Below are 21422 nucleotides of genomic sequence, written 5' to 3'. Positions count from 1 at the left end.
CATATAAATCATGTTCTTGGGAAGAAAAGTTTTTCTTTTTAATTAAAAGTCACATACAAAAGGAATATTCCACATTAGGTTGCTATAAAACGTTCATTTGTACATCTTATTATACAGATCAGCACAGCTCTGTGGTAAATGACACTTTAAACCTTTACTTTAATAAATGCATATGAATTCAATAAAAATGTTCACGCATCTGTGTTAAACAAAATTCAACAGATGTTGCACACATACAGGTCAAAACATCTGAAGCTTCACAATAGTTTATAAAAAGACACCTGTGTTATTCTATTTGGATGCATAGCTTTAAGTACAGTTCTTACAAGGCTTTTTTAAACATTTTTTTAAATTCATTTTCCAAAAGAAGGGGGGGAAACCACTGAATTGAAAACGTCTTATCTGTAGAATCTGTCTACGCAGTAAAAATCTCAGAGCCTAGCAGGCAAATATACTGGCTTTTGAATTAAAAAAAAAAATATTCTGACTGTATCTGGAAGAAAACCATGACTTAAGTGCAAAACCTTTAAAATATCAGGAAATGTTTATCTATGTTGCCATTTTTGCTGGCTGAGGATTGAGTTACGCCGAGTTCTGTGATTGTACTTTACTTGCTCAGACTTCCTCCACAGGTTTTCTCACTCTCTCTATTTAAAAACTACATTCATCAGGCGCTGTAATGACAATATACTTAGCCAAGAGGTAGGCTGGAAAACAACCATCAGACACGACACTGATCTGCAGCCAGAACCAATAAACATTTGGCTCCTTTAAAAGTTGAAGAAGGAAAAGCTGGTGTCCTGTTGTGCACACGAGAGAAGTCTAACCTCTCCTGTTCTGGTCCTCATTTATCAGGGAAATCATCTAAGAAATTTACTGTCAAAGGATGGCAGCAAAAAAACATCAGGTAGCTTCAAAAGGAACAGAACAAAATGCTTGTGCTCCAAATCAAACAGCCCATTTTACAGATATGGAATATGAGAAGATTATTAAGTGACCACTAAATAAAAACAGGGAATCAGTGCTGGATTTGAGAGCGTTTAGGTCAGGTTTGCAAGAACAGAAATTATCAGTGTTACTCACTTTGAGCAGTGCTCACTGGCTCAAGTTTGGTCACTTTGTAATGGTTATATTCAAAACAGTGCTGATTTATTAGCTGCAGAGCATTCCGTGCACACGCACTCGATTTTCTGCTACAACATGTATAAAGTTTTAATAGAAACTGGTAGAAGCTTGTTCTGCATTCACACCTACTTATTAGTTTTTTAGATGCTGCAAATACTTTAAACTGGAAGTTTATGAGCCCCACTCTTAATTTTTCCTAACAAGTAAGCAGTTTAACAGTGGCCATGTGACATCAATAAAGTTATATACTGTTAAAAAAAATTTAAACAACACAGTACAGACGTCTTGATTCACCTTCTTTATATTTTGCTTCCAAGCATGGTGGTGCTGAGAAATACTTCTACAAAGTTTTCCAAAGGTCTTCCAGAGTTTTTCTTTGGGCACTGGCTGTTTTTTCCATTCATTTTCAGTTCAATCCTTGTACCTGACTACTTTCAGGGGAAGGCTGTTTTCTTTGTTTGGCCATATATATGAATGATTGAAGCATAAAAGGCACCAAACTCGAGGGATGAAGCAGTGTTGTGTTCATAAAACCATCAGACCTGTTTCCATTGAGACAACTAACAGACAACTTAGCAAAGAACCAGTTCTAGTTACAATTCATCTTACAGCCATCGATAAAGCACGGTGGAGGCTGTGTCATTGTATGGGGCTGCCATTTAGCCAGTGTAGTAGGAGTCATAGTCTGGCCTTCCTAGAGCCAGAACTTTAACATTACTGAACGATCATTCTGACAGAGCAGCCAACGTCAAACGAATATATGGAATAACTGGAATGAAGAATAAAAGTGGTCTTATTGAATATTGACTTTCAAACACTGCTTATCTATTTCCAAGCAAAATATAAAGAAAAGATATGTGACTCAAGACTTTTGCACAGTACTGTATTTTAGTAGGATTACTTTATGAGAGAAAGACTTGCATATACTGAATATCCTGCATTTTCATAAAAAGAAACAAAGTAAGTAATTTTTGCCTATTTGTTAAAAGCCATCTTCACATGTATCTCAACTTTCACTTTCACAGCTCACAGCAATGTCTGAGCGTGACTTAGTTTCAGTACCTCTGGTTGCCATGTTGATTTCCAAATGGATTCACAGTTTCAGTGTTTATATTTGACAGCGGTTCAGCCTTCGGAAACACTGCTCTAACAGGGTGCTCCCTGTTTTTTTTTTTCTTTTTTAGAAAAAGCGAAAATATTAACAGTGCACGACCAACTGCAAGTGAAAAGGAGCTTCTGGGGAGTTTCTACACGGGGGTTACAAAAATAATGTCATCTGAAAACATACTAGCAAAGCTCATTTTACACGGTGGAGACGCTGTAGGCTGCAAAGTGTTTCACTTGGTGAACTCACAAGGCTTTTAATTGTTAACTTTCTACGTCTTGAAGATGGAGAACTGACTCGCCTGCTAGTGCAACAAGAACAGCAAAGAGAAATGCACGCTGGTTACTGGAGGGTTTCTTTGAGGTCAGGTTAATCTGTGGAAACGCAGAGGGTAGAGAAGCAAAAAAGATATTTCTTAGGAAAATAAAAGCGTAGAAGAAAAGCTTGACCTTGGTAGTGCTTCTGTATGAAATTGAGTTTTTGTTTACAGGTGTGGAGCTGCGCAGGAGGGTCAAAATAAAAAAATTGCCATGCCAAAGATAAGAAGATTCAAACAGTACTTTAAAATTCCCTGAAAGAAGAACTCGGAGCTGTCTTTGTTAGATTTCTACATCAAGTCCTTCTTACCAGACTATTTCTCTAAATACAAAGCTCCTCTCATTCTGAACATTTCTGACATAATTTGATGTTATATTCCTCCAGAAAAGAGAAACTTTTGACCTTGAAAGTCTGCATTTTCCATGGAACGAAAAACAGCAACCCACAAACTGCCCTGATAATTAAATAAACAGAGTACACCGCTTCCAAAAGGAAGAAGTACAAGCAAAATAAATAAAAGCTGAGTGATGTATTCCTGCGTTAAGCTCAAAGATGAACCGGTAACCTCGGTTTTGAAGAAACACGAAGATCACATAATGAACCTCGCGCCCTGAAAGTGTCTCAGCTTTTCTGTGGCGATTAATCTACACGGGGGGAACAGAGCTGCTGCGTTCCTGCCCCACCCGAGAGAGATTTTTTGTTTCATATCAGGTAAGATGTGATAATATTCAATCCCATTTGTGCCACAAACATACCGAGAATCAATTTAGAGATAAGACACTCTTTCTTTTTTGTTTTAGTGGTGTGTTTTGAAGAAACACCGTGGTGGAGCTTGCACTGAAATAAATGAATACACAAAAAACTCGAGAAGGTCAATGAGAATGAAGGAAATGCCTGCCAATTTGCCTTTTACTTGAATTGTCTCCATTTTTTTCCAAAGTTAAAACATCAGAGTAATGCGATTACAGCTGTAAGTCTGCACTTATAGCTGCGATTTATGACTTTGGTGACATTTCTCAGTTTGGTTTACTCACTTTAAAGTTTCTCTGCCCAGATTTCCTGTTTGCTCCACATGACACAGTGACCACAGCATTACAGACAGTGGCTGGACCAGCGTCCTTAAGGGCTGGCAGCCAATCATGACTGATAATTCTAAGTAACCAATCAAACTCTCCAAAGCCATACAAGTGTTTTCAGTCATTGGGGCAGACTGAACATCCTTCTTGTTGTTACCTTAGCTTTGTAGCATATCTGCCTGACGCAGCCAAATGTCTTTCTGTTCTTTTTTTTAACTAAACCAGTCAATATTTAAAAGATGATACGTTACAACACAAATAATTCTTTTTCATGCGCTGGTAATAACTTCAATATCAGTGAAAGTAAAATTTAGTTTATTAGATGTTCATGATACTTAAGTAAAGAACTTTGATGTTGTCTTAAGAGCTTAAAAATAAGTGAACTGAACTGAAAGAAGCCTCTTGGAAACGAGGTGAAACGTTTCCAAAAAGTCCAGGTTTCAAGCTCTTACACAGACACGATTTATGTTGATAACCATTTGTTAAAAACTGTAAGAGTAAATACCAAGTATGCAAACATATTTCTTTGGTCAGTTACTCTGATTTGTTTCTTTCCTTCTTGTACTTGCATGGCCCAACGTGTCAGGATTTCTGAAGGATTTACAGATAGCTTTTGTACATGTCATCCCAAAAACATGGTGATTTTTTTTATCTGGCTGTTGATAAAAGTTTCTGATTTATGGAGTGCTAAAAAGAGTCATGTGCCAACAAATTCAGAATCTGACTTTATCTATCCATTCAGATTCCTGTAAGATTGTGCAAATTGGCACATATTAAGATATAATGCCTCACTTGCATATTGCAACATTATATCCTTAATGTAAATAATAATCTGGGTAAATTTCATGTTGATCTATGAGTTTTTACCCTGTTTACCTGGATGATGCATGATATCTGTCATTTATCACCTGTTTCTACTTGTAAAACTCTCTTGAATAACTGCTGCTGCTGAGGGCTCGTCCCTGTCAGACAACTCTAATAAGAATGCACAGTCCTCCCAGCTTTGCTTCTTCTGCCTCATTCATTGTGTTTCTGTTCTTAATTGCTTCTTTATGCCTTGTTATTTTTAATTAATATGGCAAGCTCATCTTGCTTCACTAAACTCTGACATGAACCATAATCTGACATTTAATTAGCCAAAAGAACTGAAAATATCACTTGTTTGGACCAGTTTGCTTAGAGACCTTTGTAGAAACCACAAACTGTAAAGGTTTACAGCTGAAAATCAAGGGTGGATTTGTTCAGGACAAACAAATTCAAATTTGTATGTCTTTCGAACAGTGAGTATATTTATATATATTTCAACATCAGAAAATTAATATTAAAACACATATTTTAAACATATTCCCAGCCATACAAAACAATACCTGACCAGCCATCCTTGTTTTTTTTTTTCCAAATTTGACAAGATCACAGCACTGAGTCCCTTTCCACTGTGGCAAATGTTCTATGAGTGTGTACTTGTATTTGGGTAGCACCCCCTAATGGTGATGTGGCAGGGGGTCATGGCTGTGGCTCCTCTGTATGTACGCCATTGCATCCCTGTATGTGAGGGTCAGCTGTGGTCGGTCGTACATCTCACTGAGTGCCTGAAACTTTGGGCCCCACCGCGAGAGTCTGTCATAAACAAAACCTCCATCATCTTCCTCCTCTTCCTCGTCGTCCCGATCACCGTCGCCTGTGTTGTTGTTTCTATGGGACACTGCGGACCCCAGTGAACTAAGGCTTCCTGCCGACGACCCGGAGCCTTCCACGCACCAGACGTGGTAAGCGTCTGGCGGGAAAGCCTCATTGTCATTGTCTGCCTCCCAAATGATTCGCGCCACGTAGCTTCTAAAGTCCACGTGGGAGCGTGAGCCAGGCGGGGCATCAGTGTAACTGCCTACGTCGCTTGTCTCCACGTCTCTGTTTACATGAGCAGTGTAATTAGCGTAGGTTGCATCGCTGGTATAGTTGGCGTTGGCGGCATGCTGATGGTGGTGGTGATGTGGGATGCTGAGGTAGGGAGCACCTGAGCTGCACGAGGAACTGGATGGATGAACCTCTTCCTGGGAGCCCGGTGAGGATTTGATGAGCGGAGCGGTCGTGCAGGAGGATGACTGAGACAAACTGGAGCACAGTGGACGCTTCAGCTCTGTGATGTCATAACCGTTCTGGAAGGACGGAGGAAAAAAGAAGATACATGGGTACCTATTAAATCTGATGCTCAATTTAAAAAATTGTATTTTTTACTGTAGTGCCCCTAGTGGTCAAATAATATAATTCCACATTTTGGTTTTACAACTTCAGGAAGGGGTGCTAGGCGAGGTCATACACCAAGTCTGGTCATAATACATGAAAGATGCTAAGACATGACATGACTTCGTGTCATGTCATGTCAGCCAGATAATTAGATAACTTGTTTACATTATACATGCTTCCCTTAGGCAGCATCATTAGAAGACATAGTATACATTTTCACTGCTATGCAGATGACACCCAGCTCTATCTGTCCATGAAGCCAGATAACACACACCAATTAGTTAAACTGCAGGAATGTCTTAAAGACATAAAGACCTGGATGGCCGCTAACTTTCTGCTTCTTAATTCAGATCAAACTGAGGTTATTGTACTGAAAATCTTAGAAATATGGTTTCTAACCAGATTCTTACTCTGGATGGAATCATATCTGTTATTAATCTCTGTCTCTCTTCCACAGCATGTCTTTGTCCTGTTTTCCTTCTCTCACCCCAACCGGTCGCAGCAGATGGCTCCGCCCCTCCCTGAGCCTGGTTCTGCCGGAGGTTTCTTCTTGTTAAAAGGGAATTTTTCCTTCCCACTGTCGCCAAAGTGCTTGCTCATAGAGGGTCGTATGATTGTTGGGTTTTTCTCTGTATCTATTATTGTACGATCTACTGTACAATATAAAGCGCCTTGAGGCGACTGCTGTTGTGATTTGGCGCTATATAAATAAAATTGAGTTGAATTGAATAACTGTTCCCAATCAGCGTGCCAAATTTCAAAACTTACTTACAAAGAAGAAGAAGAAACACTGGTAGTTGTGGGCTCAAACACAGGATGTTTGTAGACTATTATTTGATTACCTGAGATGCTAAAATGCATTTTTGACGGTGAGTCCTTGATTCTTAAAATAAAAATCAACTGTCATGTAAAATGCAGAACATTGTATCCATTTATTGTGTGTGTGTGTTTGGTTCTGTGTACCTGGTCCTGCTCTCCTCCTCCCTCTTCGTTGTAGTTGAGAATGTTTTCTCGGATGTCCTCCCAGCTCTCATGCTCAGCAGGGATGTGGTAAACTCCTCGCTTCCTGAACTTATTTCGGCTGCCTTTTTGGTTCCACACTGTCACTGCCACCAGCACCGCTGAGCGCACACACACGCACACACACATACACACATGCACAGAGGAGGATGGTATGAATATGCATCTCTTCGTAAATGTGCTTCTGCACCACCGGGACAGACATTAGTTTCCTTCCTGTATATTTGAAGCAGTGGCTCATTAAAGCTGCTCTGTGGAGTCATTTAGCCTCAATAAATCAGTACCAAGTTCATTTAGAAACATTAGTATAATTACGGCAAACAGGTGAAAAATAAATGAGGCAGCCATTGGGAAGAGTATCAAATTCTAACAGCTTTCTACGCAGCATTTTTATTGAGACTACAAGGTCATTTGTGTTTCAAAAATCACCTAGAAGATATTTAATCTGTTCATGCGAGACGAAATGAAGGCTTCTGATGGAAAAACACAAACCATAACACAGTAGGTGTGAAGCTGAGGGAAACAACCGTTCACTGGTTAGATTAAGTTGATATATGAACAGCTTAAGGGGCGAATGGTTATTTTGTAACATTTATTTAACTGAATTCTCTTTGCGTCACCACAGCTTGTATTTTTAATGATTAGTGCTCCCAGAAAAAACTATTGATCTTCAAACAGTAAAGGTCTGCAGTGGAGATTCGACCTGACCGGGCTGGATGTATGCGCACACTTTTTTGCCAGCTTCCATCTATCTAAATAAGTTTAATTTCTGTTGATTATGCTGCCAGTGTCAATCAGAGATGAGTCATCACATGACTCATAATGAAGTCAGATGTGAGTCATACATTTGGCAAATTTCATCTTCTCCTACCGTAAGCCTCTGGTCGTAACCTGAATCTCTCAGCCAAGACTCTGATGGTCATACCGCAATCTCGGCTCATAACCAAGGTGATCTGGCTTTTTCTGTCAGGGCCCTCACTCTTTTGAATATTCTTCCCTCTTTAAACACACTTTTTTTTGTGAGCATGCTTCTTCTGTGCCTCTAATTTAAGTTATGCTGATATTCTCCTTTATAATTGTTCTATCAACTTCTACTGCTGAATCTTTATTTTAGTTAACCAGTTTGTGGAAATTTGGATTTTCTTTATTCCCCACTTTTAATCTTCTTGTGCTGCCAGGATTCCAACAACTAATATTGTTTCATCTTTATCTCCTGTTAAAGCACGAGTGCTGTCACCCAGGTTGGCACGTACTGAGATGTGACCCTCTGTTTTCTGAGACAGAGAACATTAACCTTTTTCTCCCTCACACAAGACTTTGTCCGGCTCACTTCGGCCTCTTATTTCTGACTGGCTTCCTCTCTAAATAGAAAGTTTGAAAAGTAGGTGGGAGGGGCTTGAGAGATTGTTACCCACCCTCCCTGAAATCATCAAGAGTCAAAAGTAGAAAAAAACCCCAGTCTATCTTAGAGTGGTCTACAAAGAACACTTGTACACATGCTGATCTCATTTACTGAAACATTAATCACAACAGAAACGAAACAATTATAGATAAATTTGCAGACTTTTGAATTATGAGTTTCAAAATAACCACAGTTTTAATATAAACTACTAATATGCCATCATACTTTCCTGGAAACAAAACAACAACATAAATATTTCCCGTACTGTTAGTTATATTGTGTAATTCATGACAACATCAGAGTTTATTGTGTGAGGTTTGATTTAGTTCAGTAAATTATGTGTCATTCAGATGACTATAAACCAAAGAACTTTAGCAAAGTTTACCTCATCGTACTCTCTCTTAATTTCATTCTGTTAATGACTCTCTTTGCTCTTACCGAAGAAGACGAGCAGACACATGCTGATGGCCAAGATGGAGCTGGGGCTCAGAGCAGGCAGCCGGTGACCTTTGACCTGCCCCAGCTCGCAGCGTTGACCCCTGAAACCCTCCTGACATCGGCACCGGTAGCTATCGGGTGAAAGCGGCTGGCAGACACCACCGTTACGGCAGGAAGAAGGGCCACAGGGCGACGGCACGCAACGCTGCTGACCTGAGTCGTCAGTCACGGTTACCTGACCACCAGGACACCTGGGACATGATGGAGAGCAGGACAGATGACAACGTTAGTTAGATGTGGCACTAAAATGGAAATAAATTCTTGGAAAACTTTATGCGTGACTTCATAGGAAAGACAAAAAACTTTTAAGAAACAAAACTGCTAAAAGAATGAATTAATAGCTTCCCACCAGTGGAAGCTATATAAGTGTGCTGCTTTGCGTTTGTGTGTCATTTACTTGCACTGGTGTTTCCTCCATAAGTCGACGCACCGCAGCGGGCTGCGGCAGGGCTGGCTGCTGCAGGCATTGCTAGAGCACCCTGAGGTGACACCACGTCTCTCCAGCACCGTCACCAGGTCCCGGCTCTGGCCATCCAGAGGCAGGACGTGACCATTAAATCGAACATCCCGCAGACAACCTGTTTGCCAAAAATTCCTGTTTAGCATTGCGTCCAATATGGTTTTTAAGATAAACTATTCAAAAATATTGCACTTGTGATGTAATGAGTGAAACTCAAAAGCTAAACTAACTAATTGCAATGCTTTATCTTGAAAGAACAATTAACACAAAAACTTAAGGAAAACACAATCATTGCTTCATTTCTGAGTTATCTCTGAATTAAGCATCTGCACAGCTATAAAGTATTTAAAAACTGAATTCTAAGTTTTCTGGTAACATTGTGAAAGCAAGAATAAATCCGAAGAGAAACACAGTGTATTTCAAGAATTTAAATACTTGTTGCCATGGCTGTCAGGCACTTAAGAGTCATTTTACTCCATTCAGAACTCACTTGAACAAACAAAGACTTTTTTTCTGAAATTAGATTCAGCTCTCACCCTGGAAGTCAGCCTTGTCTGGTCCATTAGCAACCATTAGGCTGGATGGATGAACCACGATCTCCCTGCGGCTCCCCAGGCAGGCCTGCACTTCCCTCGAGCCCCCGCCGTGCTCTAACCGCAGGGTAAACATGTTGTCATAGCGACTGAGGCTGACCAGGACCCACTGCCCGACATCCACCCGCTGGCCGGGAAGCCGCAAAGCGTGAGCGCCGTCACCAAGGTTGGCACGTACTGAGATGTGACCCTCTGTGATCTGAGACAGAGAAGAACATAAACCTTCGAAAAAAGCTGCTGCTCGGGGATTTAAATTCTCGCAACAAAATCTGTCATGTGGGGAAGTAAAAACTGCCACCCATTGAAAATGCATTCATTATCTAAAAATGGTGCAGTAAAAGTGCAGTATTTGATAAAATGGTTAAATGTTCTTTAAGAAAAAGTGAGATTATCTTGATAAGTGGATGCTGTTTAAACTGTGATATAAGCAGGCTTATTTTTGAGGATAGCTATCACGTGAAAGGTTAGTCATAGTTGTTCTACAGGTGGACTGACCTCCAGTACGATGTATTCATTGGTCTCCCGGGACGTCACAGACAGCAGGGTCCCTGAGGTGGCTCTGGTTCGGACGAGCAGCTGAATGTTTGTGCGTCGGGAGATGCCGCCTCCTCTGAGCTGAAAGCGCACCACACTGCCCGAATCGAAGGAGAACTCTGGCATGGCTGAGGGGGGAGGAACATATAAATGTTTAAATTGTTTCACACAAAAGGACGAACTTGAACTATTAATCTTCTTTACAGACTGAAAACAAAACATGTACACATAAGGAGGTAATTGTTTTTCACAGACTGTTTGGCCTGACTGCTCTCAGTCAGATCTAACAGGTACAACACTGACTGCTTGCTGTGGATGTCACAATTATTAAGCTGACCACAGAGCCCTGGAAAAGGAGTCAGACTCTCTGTGTGTGCTATTTTAGGCTGACGGGCTTTCTTTGCTCCGAAGTTTCACAGCTTTTATGAAGGTTTCTAAAATTTCCAAGGTCCATAGATCTAATTCTGTATTCCCAAAACTAAAGATTTAAAAGAGGAAACTGCACTGATATGGACTGAAACGCTCTGACCCTCACCCCTGTCACACTTGTGCCCCGTGTATCCAGCGTGGCACTCGCAGCTGAACGAGCCCCAGTCTGCGAGGCAGGTTGCGTGAATCCCACATGAGGGTCCCGCCGCCGTTACGCACACGCCGTCTGTGAGCTTACAACCCGGGGTGCTGTCCACACTCTCACCGGGAGATGCCAAATCATACACCTAAGGGACAACAAAAGAAAGGAGGGAGATGATTATTTGTTGAAAAAAAATATTTACACAAATTTTCTTTTATATCCAGCAAACTTTCGTCACATGCTTTTTACAAAGGAACCCAGTGCTGCCTCTGGTCATGTGATCCAGGCTGCGCACACAGCCAAGTATAGATCAGAGCAGTTTTTTTTTTTTTTTATTCTACCGTTTTCCTTCTTTATATCTGAAATAGAAAAAAGACCAAATTTGACATGCACTGAATTTCTAAATGTGCCCATTCTTTCTGGTTGGCAGCCATTTTCGTGCTGTGTCAATCTACCTTAATGCATGAGCTACAAAAATGTGTTTTGAATTTTTCTGAGGGAATCAAGAAACCAGCTTTGATTACAGAACAAAGAAAAGCATGTAAGGCGGGGGGTTCTGTTTCTGTCTCTTTTAAGGTTTTAAAAGCCTCTTTCTACTGTCATAAAAATTTGGCTTTGAAAAGTGAAACTAAAGGGGTTCCTCCTCAATGGAGCATGAATGTGCTCAGCAAACCTCCCACAATTCCTCACACAATATTTCTTGTACATAAAAAACAAAAACAAAAAGACCCCAATTGCTTCCTAATGGTGGCGCCAGTGAGTCATTGTATCAACACTGTAATTGATCATTTTTGAAACGTGATTTAAAAATGTTGGGCTTTATATGTATGTTGTTGATGCAGAGCTGTGAGCTTTGTGAAGCTGTGAGGCTTCAAGTGTGCTAATCTAGTTTAAAGTGGAGCTATTATGGGTTTCTTATCTTCTGTCATATACAGTTGGATCCATAATTTTTTGGACAATGATGCAATCTATTGTAATTTTGCATCTGCATATAACCCCACTGGATTTTAAACCAAGCACTCAGGCTTTCAGCTTTATTTCAAGGGGAGTAAGAAAAAGTATATCTTTAACTGTGTAGGAATTACAGACTTTTTTTTTTTTACATATACAAAGTCATACCAATTTCAGAGGCTAAAAATAATCAGATAGTTGACAAGCAGTCTGATAAGGCCAGCTCTCGGCTCTTGATGATGATTAATATTGTCATCTCAGGCCCACAGCTCTGGCTATGAGCACAGAATCTCCACCCACCTGATGTTCAAACCTTCTGTTTATAGAAGTAAACCAATGAGAAGAAAGCTGGCTTAAAGGAAGCGTGAGGAGCCAAAAGGGCTTGTTTCAGACAGATGATGAACCGAGGGGCTGTACCAGTTCCCAGCATTAGATAAAAAAGAATTCATTTGAGCTGATTTGAGCAAAACTCGTCAAGCACCAAATAACAAAAAGATGTAGCTCGAAATGAGCATAGAAAAAATATTTATGTCTATAAGTTTAAATTGATTTAATTTGAACTTGGTACAAAATAACAGCTAGAGGATGTCTCTGCTTCTATGGTTACTGCATGTGTCACACAGTGGAAAATTGTGTTTTTATATTTTGTTTTGTATCAGACTGTGTGTTGGTATATAGTGTTATTATTTGCATGATTTTATTGTAATAGTGATATTGCATGTTTGTTTATTGATATTCCTATTGCATGATTTTATCTCCATATTTTTAGTGTGTGTTTGGTGTTGTTGTACAGTATTTTTGTTCCACTGTGGATTGGGCGGACAATTGTGGGCACCTGTGAGGTGGGGGCGTTCCCCGGGGTGGCCTATCAGCCGCCAAGCTGACTTAAGGGAGCTGGTGAGCCCAAAGACGGAAGGAGAGACACACGAAAAGTGAAGAGCTGGAAACAAAACGTGTGCAAGCCAGCATGTGTAAAGAAGGACCTCCGGCCTGACTGTGGGGCCCCACGAGACATTCGGCCAGCATAACCCGGCGATCCAGTCCCGACGGACAGAATAGCGACCGTGGGAGGCGACGCGTGAAATCCACAGCAGGGCAGGGGTACGCCTCTGCCTGCATCTGTGAGTATCGCTTTCCCACCGTTGGGCGCTAGGCGTAGCTTTGCCAGGGGAGGATAACAGCGGCTGCGCCGACAACGTTGCTGGCCCGTGTCTGTTGTTTCAGGGCGGAGCTACGAGGGAGGAAGTGCGCGGGTGGGGAGAGTGGCTGGACTGCACGATCGCGCACCGTCAGGTGGAGATAGGAGCCTCCTCCCTGGTCTTCTGCTGGCGAGATTCCCCATCCCGGAAGAGGAGTTCCTCTCCTGTCTCTTTCAGCTAAGGAACATTTGCCCGCGTGTGGCTGGACCGTGAGAATATAGGACTCTGGGGGGGAGTTTTTAGCATATGGAAAACATTCATTTAGCTTTGGTTTTTTTTTGTTTTTTTAGTGTATGGTTATTCCTGCCGGCAGGGCTTTTAGCGGGTTGTGAACATTATTTTTATTGTATAGCGGGGATTTTAGCTTGTATTTGGGGTTCTGACTGTGTTTTATCCTGAAAATAAATGGTGTGTTTAAAGCCGGCTTAGCTTCTGTGCTCCGAGCGCTGACCCACTCACTCCCTTTCCGCTTGTATGTATACAGACGTGGTGGTGAAGATTTAGGTCCACCAGTTTAGCGGCTACACATGAGCTCACAAACTGGGGATCTTGTACATGTATATTTATTGATCTTGAATGTATGAAAACATTAAATAAACCCCATAGCACGGTTAGAACATATGGCCTCTATGCTCACAGGGCACAGCTCCATCAAGCAGTCATCGCTTACAAACGCACGGTAAACTACAAACAGATCCTGGTTAACTGACACCTCCGGTGAGGTTGTAATCAAACAAAACGACTGCTTTGAATCACTTGCTGAGTTTGTGAGACTCCCCATCATCAGTCACTGCACTGTGTGGAGTCCTGCTTGACCTTTAGTGCAAGAGCACTGATATTGCCCACTGAAAGAAGTCCAGCACCCCTCACACTCTTCAGATTCACAATAAATTGCATACATGAGGTTAGAAAAGGAACCACTTTGCCATATTTGCCATATCTACCTTCCCTGTTTGGTGCATGTAGAAACAAAATCTTCAGTCTTCAATTAGAATTTGATACTTTATTAGAGTGCAAACACCACCACTGGAAGAAACCTTTAATTACCTTTAATACCTCATTATTATCACTATAAATCATTTTATATGGCAATGTTTTGCTAAAAGTTGTTTTTTAATTTTTTAATGCAATATACTGTAACTCATCCACCATTTGAAGGCAGAGTTAATCTTACTCCTGTAAAATCAGAGCATTAGACTGAAGGAGGCATCCCCAAAACACAGGGGATTGCGGTTTGAATGAGGTGCCACAGTGACAGGCTGATGGTAACATATTTCCACATCTTCTTGTCTGAAAGCTGGTTGAAATCTTTCCAGGGGACTATTTTGGGATATTTGAGAAGTGACTGAGGTTTGCAGCAGTAAAGGAACCACAGCAACGTGCTGAGCTTCATGAGGACGAGGGAGGTTCTTTTCATTTATGTTACATTTTGGACTGTGATGTTGTTATGCTGGCCTTGGCTGAGGAGCCGAGCCTAGATCACCATCTGTCCAACCACCATCCCTGTGGTACTCACAGGCGCACAGATAAACACCATCACCATCCACCAAGGACTGCAAGTGAATACATGCATGAACAAACACAAACAGGTGCAGACCTGCAGACATTAAAACGGCATTTAAGGGCCAAGAAAAACACACACACACAAAAAGCCTAATGATCTCTGGGATTAAAAACAATTATTTAAAGAGGCTTTAAACAGAGTATGGCTATTAAAATCTAATCATTTACATTAAGGCTTTTTGCCCCCAAAATTTCACACACACATTCATGTCCCCACAATAGGAACTCTACAAACCAGCATGCTCATATTGTAATATTACCTGACTGTCGACCACCAGGTTGCGGATGCAGCCAGTGAAACTGCGGTAATGTCTGTGGGGGGACATTTCCTTCACCCCTCCCAACTGCAGAGGCTGGAAAACATTCAGATACCTGAAGAGGAGAAGAAATAAGGAAGGGAGGAAAAGAACAACATCAGGAAGAAGTGGAGGATGACAGAAGAAGGGAAGAAAAACAAAAGTAGTCAGAGGATGAAAAGCAGAGTTGGGAGGATGATGTGAAAGAAGAAGATTCGGAGAAGGAAAAAAAAATAAGGATGAATTGAATGAAAACAAAAATAAAGGAAAAGAAGAAAGCAAGAGAAAGGTAAACTGGGTTTTTCACAGCAAAGTTTTAGAGTCTCTGTATTAAATTTGTAAGTAAGCAGTGAAATCAGCAGCGTCTCTGGGGTTGTTCTTACTTCTGATTTCCAGGTGTCTCTCCTGCAGCTCTACAGCTGGACTCATCTGTCTCCAACTCATTCACAGCCACCCCTCCACACTGGTCCAGGATCAGCTGGACAGCCTGAGGACAAACAGAATGCACACCGTTACCTCATGTAACCCACCTTTTCCTCCTATTTTACAAGTTTTTTGATTTCCTGTTCCTTTGTTTCTTTTTCATTATTTCCACCTATCCAGTCATCCATTCATGCATCTGCTATACTGCAGAAAAGTCTCACCTTTCCGTCACTGATGATGTCGAGATGATGCCAGCGTCGGTCGGTGACAGTGGATTTGGGTGGAAACTGCAAAGTGAGTGTTCCTGATCCGTGGTTTATGCTCAGAGATGGAACGCCGTTTCTCAACTCTGAATGGGGAGTTGAGAATATTATCTTTGTTTTCTCTTTTCCATCTCACGGTAAATACACACACACATACACACAATACAGTGACCCAAATACAAAATCCCAACAGGCCTAAATAAACAATAAAGTCAAGTCTGTAAACATCAACATAACAAATGTGTAAAACAGGCTGGAAAATATGTTTAGAGCTCATAAAGTGAATTTTGGGGGCTGCCTTACTTAAGTTGATGTGTGCAGTAAAATTGAACATGGCTTTGGGTCATTTAATACCCACTATGACAAAAAAAATATTTGTTTCTTATGTCTTAAAAGTTGACGCATGCCCTGACATCACTTCTCCTTATTGCTACGTAAGCTTCTGGATCCCATCAACAACTGCAGTAAGCCACTTTATCAATTTTCTCTGTGAGAATCTCCCAATATCCTTTCATCTGCTGCTGTAAAATGTGTGCGTTTGTGTCTATGTGTGTATGACCTGATCAACCTCATAGTCACAATATTGGACATGTAAGTGCAAAAACGCTTCAGAGAGATCAATCCTGCAACTATCTTTGATTTTCCCCTCCCCGGACCACTGCAGCAACAGCCTGGGTTCAATAATTACATAACTTTAATGCCACAAGATTATGCAAGAAGTGTTCGAAAGGCCATCTGCAGGCTAATCCATCAGCACCACATTAGGACCACTGGGAGCTGACATTAGAGTTTATGAAGCTCCTCATCCACTGAGAAACTGTCTATACAGCAGCGGATTGATGAACGCTTTGTGTTTGCTGAAAAGCAGGACCGGCAGCACGTTCCCATCAGCACTGCGAGATTAGTATGATTGTTATAGAGCTAGGAAGTTAAAATAATTTGTCAGCTTTCAGCAAAAGGGTACTGAAGTTCAAGCAGAATGTGTTTGCTGCAGCAAATGAGCCACTCTCAGAGACTTCTGCAAGCATTGCAATAATCACCTCTGCTCCTCATTTCTCTAACGCTTTGTTGGTTAATAGATGATTCTTTTTATCTATATCATACCAAACCTAGCTGAAAACTACAATGACTAGCTGATAGTCTAAGAGTTGATAAATAAAATCAGAGCCATCTGTACACTGAAATGTGCTGTTAGCTTTGAATCACGACAATCTCTTTGCTGGACCAACATGGTGGTTGTGTGGTCCAAAGCTTATTTACCAAAGTGTTGCACATTTGTATTTTTATTTTGCGTTAAACTGAAAAGTTAAAGGACATCACAGGTCCAGTAAATGAAATGCATTAGCCATATCAATCATCCCAGAACACACACTAAACCTAATAATTTGAATTTAATTAGATCATTTTCAGCCTTTGTTCTCACAAACACCTTCCAGAGAATCGATTAGATAAAAAATTATATTTAGACAGTGGAATTCAAAAGCCTTTACAGTAACGATCGAATCTAACCTCAAATCCACATATGTCATATAACAGTTCTGACTTCAGAACATCTACAGTACAATGTGCCACTTACCGAGAACATGAAGTTATAAGCTTTATAAACATGGAAGAAAACCCATTAGATCAAATCAAGGCCTTACTGTATAAACTGTGAGTTCTAATGTCACCTAGTGCATAATGGACAATAAAACATCTCAAAGGTTTTGAGAGCTGTTGTATAGCTGCATGTAATCAGCGGTGCATTTTCTGATTCTTCGTTGGTTTTGTCACTAAGTCTTAAGATGCAAAGAATACCAACAGAAGGTTAGTAAGGGTGTCTGTAAATCATTTATTTATTAGACTCAACACTGGCTCACACTTTCATGTGTGTTTTTGCAGCTATTTAAGAGCACCTTTACTGTCATACTGACATATTCAGGCCAAAATTTCTACTTCCATCCAAGTGGCTAACTTCAAATTACTAGATCTAGCCTTATTAGTTTATTTGAAAATACTGACTGTTTGATCTTCATAGATCTTCCGAGAAGAACTCTTTGGATTTGTGTTTTAATTGAGTTTGACTCCAGAGCAAAGAAAGTTAAGACGTTAACTCTTAATCTACAAAAGTAGAAACTTTACACACGAGAGCCTCAGCGTGAAACTCACCAATGGCAATGAAGTCCTCCTGCTCCCCAGAGTGAACATTACCAAGCGGCCCATTGTAGAGGAGCAGCCCATTGGCCGACTCAGCCAGGAACTCCAGGGAGATGTGGCTCTGATAGCAAGGTTTGATGGGAGGGAACCAGGCGTAACCCTGGCCGCCAAAGCTGTGTTTGGTCTGCTGACACTCGGGGCCGTCGTACATGGGAGGACACTTGCATCTGAGACAGAGAGTTAATCTACTTTATTTTCTAATTATATTATTTATTTTATTATATTTCTAATTAAAGACTTTTTACTGTCCATTAGTACTGCTGCAAAGCAAATTTCTTTTCTGACAGGTTCAAATGAACTGAGAGAGATCGACAGACAAAAAGATAAACAGAGACATAATCCACATCCAAGAAACCTTAATAGAAATGCTTAAAAAAATAATATAAATCTATATTTGCCAGTGTTGATAATTTTTTCAAGTGCAAGAAAAAGAAAGAGAGCAATGGAGAGTGAGCCATCTGTCAGATTTAGCAGCTGAAATGTTTCATCCAGTATCTCAACCATTAAAATCATGTGACAATTCAAAGTCAGCCAGCTTACTTTCAGCTGAAAATGAGGCTTTAGAGTGTTATTACTTTAAGAGAAATCTTCTGCCTCTCTTTCAAATGTTTGACAGATATACCTAGAGTTAACCACTGAACAAATACAAAATTTCTGCGAGCTTCACAAGGTGACTTTAACTGTTCAGGGCTTGAATCTGCCGCATACGACCGGCAGACTTCTAATCAGTACCGTCAGGTGAAAACTATGTAAACACAGAGCAGCCACTGAGAGAAAAGTAAGAAAAAGGTGATTCACAGTATCTCATTATAAAGAAAACTTTTCCTTCGATAACAAGTTTCAAAGACACAGCACTTTAGAGACTCTACTTGCTGGAATCAGATAAGTGCAACAGTTCAACCTCCAGGTAACATACTGGAAAAATGACATGTTCATATTTAATGTCATCCTGGATGCATTATCCTATGAAGAATTATATGGAACATGCAAAGATCCCTCCGTGGCTTACACCTACCGGTATCCCAATGGTCCGTCCTGGCAGGTGCCCCCATTGAGGCATGGGTTGACGGGGTAAGCAGAACAGGACAGGTGGACTGCCTCACGGCCCCGGCAGCCACATTGCGCAGTCAAAGAGGCCGCCAGTGACACCAGAGAGATGTTACCAGAGCTGAGAGCCACCGGTGCCTGGCTAAATGAAACCTCATTGCTGCAACCTCCAGACTGGCTGCAATCTGTGTATGGGCAGTCATCCACGCCCACCTGAGAGATGGACACGCCCAGAATGGCCTCCAGCTAAAGGTGATTAAAAAAAGGAGTTAAGACACAAACAGAGGAACTTTCAAAATATGATAAGCTAAAATAGAGACAAACTATATAATGAAACAAAAAACTAATGAGGGAAAGTAAAACAATGTTGAAACAAAGTAAAAATAGCATGGAGCAAAACGGAACCTCAGCTCAATCAAAGATAGATAACTCAAGATTTTGCTGAATGAACTGAAGAAACACTGCAAAAAGGGGCCAAAATTTCTCTGCAATGATCTGAAGGACTGATAAAGTCATACAGAAAACAATCACTGGTAAATTTGGTTCTATAAATCACTGAAGCATGAAGTGTACTTAGTTTTTCATGGAACAAAAACCTGTGAAAACAATTGACTGTAGAATATTTTGATATAGACAGGAGTTCATGATCAGCTCAAAGAGTGTACTGACCAGGTTCTGTGGCCCTTAAACCAAACCCAAATCAACAAGTCTCCATCAGTGTGCTCCACAATTGATATGAGGTGTTTGTGTTGATATCCTGTGTTTGTTTTTTGTCAAATGCGGTACTGTGCATTATTGCCAAACCCTGCCTTTGGTCATCTGTCCAAGAGGCTTGTCTTTTGTGTAGATGCAACTTTTCAAAACTAAACTGCGCTACCATGTTCTTTTCAGAAAGAGGTTTTCACTTGGAAAGCCTGACAAACAAGCCATATTTGTTCAATCTTTTTATAACGTTACTGTCATGAACTAGAACATTTAACATTCTACCCAAGGCTGTGAAGTCTCAGATGTAGTTCTTGTAGTTTCTCTGAACATTTCACAGTCTGACCTTAGGGAAGATTTTTTGGGATGCCTGCTGCTAGGAAGATTGTGGCACTGTCTTAATACACACCTACAACACACCTTCTGTAGTTTCATTTGCTTCTGCAAGTGTAGCGATTTCTTAAAGAAACAATAAATGTGTACTTAGTTTTTTATAGGACTGCTCAGAGTCTGGTGAAAACTTTCTTTTCCACATTGTAGGATTGTAGGTATCCTTGAAACTAGGATAAGCTTGGCTAACCAAAACTAAAACAACCATGAAGCTAAAATTTAAGCTGGCGTTTGGTCCAAACCCATGGACCAAGGTTTCATACCTTGGCATTTTTTGTCTTTGATTAAACTGATGAGTCCAATTGAGTTAGGTATAAAGCTGACCTATGATTAAGCAGAGGAAACAAAACTAAAACTGAAATGAAGATGAAAAATGGCACACAACTAATTAAAAATCAAATATAAGCCCACCAAGACAGATTAAGTGCTAACTGTGTCGTTAAACTTCAAATAAGACTAAGTACTGTGTGTGAAATGAGTGAAACTAAAACTAGCGTGGGGGGAAAGCAAACTCAAACTAACAGCATTGAAGTCATGAGCTCTGTTTGAACATATTAGAGAATTTCAGAGAATGACAGGAAACGTCTTTGATCTGATGTCTACCTGCATCAGTGAAATCTGAATTTACTCTATTTCCCTTACTGTTATTTATGCACTTTGGTGTTTCTCTGTCATTTTCCCTTCCTCTTAAAGTTTTGCTGTCATTTGCTTTCCGTTGCCAAATTCACTCACTTCCCTGCTTGTCATCCTGATTCTTTTCTCTCGTTTTGTTACTTTTTTGGAGGGGGGGTAGGGGGTGAGAGGTTTTCATCAGAGTCCCTCGGGGTTTCCTGTCTCTCTCCAACTGTGTGTATTTCTTTTTTTGGAGTTTAGCTATTCAGCTGACACTCTCATCCACTGTGACTTACACTCCCCAGGCACGGCTTTAGATTTTGGCTCCAGAGCCAGTTTCAACATCGTCTTTTTTCGTGATGACTTTGTATCTCTCTGACATTTTTGTTCTAAATCAGCCAAGACACTTTTCCTCTTAACCCTGAGATAATTAAAGACGTACCTTTCATCTTCAGCATTTGATGGAAGTTATTTTAAATCATGCTGCGTTATTTATACTTTAACTAATTTTTATTGTTGTAGGTGCTGATTAGGCTTTTGAGCCAAGTTGCATTAAAGCTGGAGATGTGCTATCTGTGTCTTGACACTTTGACAGGATTTATGTTAGCTTCAATATTTGAACAATATTTGCATCTCTGGTAATATGAAGGCTTTTCTAAACACACAATATGTAGTTTGTTTTGCAGTTATGCCTTAACATGAGCATTATGCACAAAGTACTAAAGTAAAACTAAAACACTGCTAATACCCTGCTGTAGAAGGCAACAGTGTAGAAAATTTGTATACTTCAAGAAAATCATCAAGACACCCCGATAGCTATGTAACCAAAGTGGGAAG

The 21422-nt window shown here is 40.6% G+C and overlaps 1 protein-coding gene across 1 annotated transcript in view; it reads right to left on the bottom strand.

The window, feature by feature from the left end:
* Positions 1-13: 13 nt before the first annotated feature.
* LOC146378138 (neural-cadherin) overlaps positions 14-21422 on the bottom strand; it is a 140204-nt gene continuing 118795 nt past the window's right edge. Inside the window, exons 23-34 of the mRNA XM_084943911.1 lie at positions 18850-19127; positions 17787-18001; positions 15597-15724; positions 15336-15439; positions 14917-15028; positions 10908-11088; positions 10334-10500; positions 9782-10037; positions 9183-9363; positions 8726-8976; positions 6829-6986; positions 14-5777 (exon numbers count right to left, since the gene is read on the bottom strand). Of these exons, the coding sequence (XP_084800037.1) occupies positions 5106-5777; positions 6829-6986; positions 8726-8976; positions 9183-9363; positions 9782-10037; positions 10334-10500; positions 10908-11088; positions 14917-15028; positions 15336-15439; positions 15597-15724; positions 17787-18001; positions 18850-19127 (2703 nt within the window). The 3' untranslated portion in view covers positions 14-5105. The remainder of the gene's footprint in view (positions 5778-6828; positions 6987-8725; positions 8977-9182; positions 9364-9781; positions 10038-10333; positions 10501-10907; positions 11089-14916; positions 15029-15335; positions 15440-15596; positions 15725-17786; positions 18002-18849; positions 19128-21422) is intronic.

The sequence above is a fragment of the Perissodus microlepis genome, chromosome 11 (genome assembly GCF_051167445.1).
Source record: "Perissodus microlepis isolate ML-2025 ecotype Zambia chromosome 11, ASM5116744v1, whole genome shotgun sequence".
Lineage (NCBI taxonomy): Eukaryota > Metazoa > Chordata > Actinopteri > Cichliformes > Cichlidae > Perissodus > Perissodus microlepis.
The sequence above is the reverse complement of the archived record's forward strand: the minus strand, read 5'-3'. Positions and strand labels throughout refer to the sequence as shown.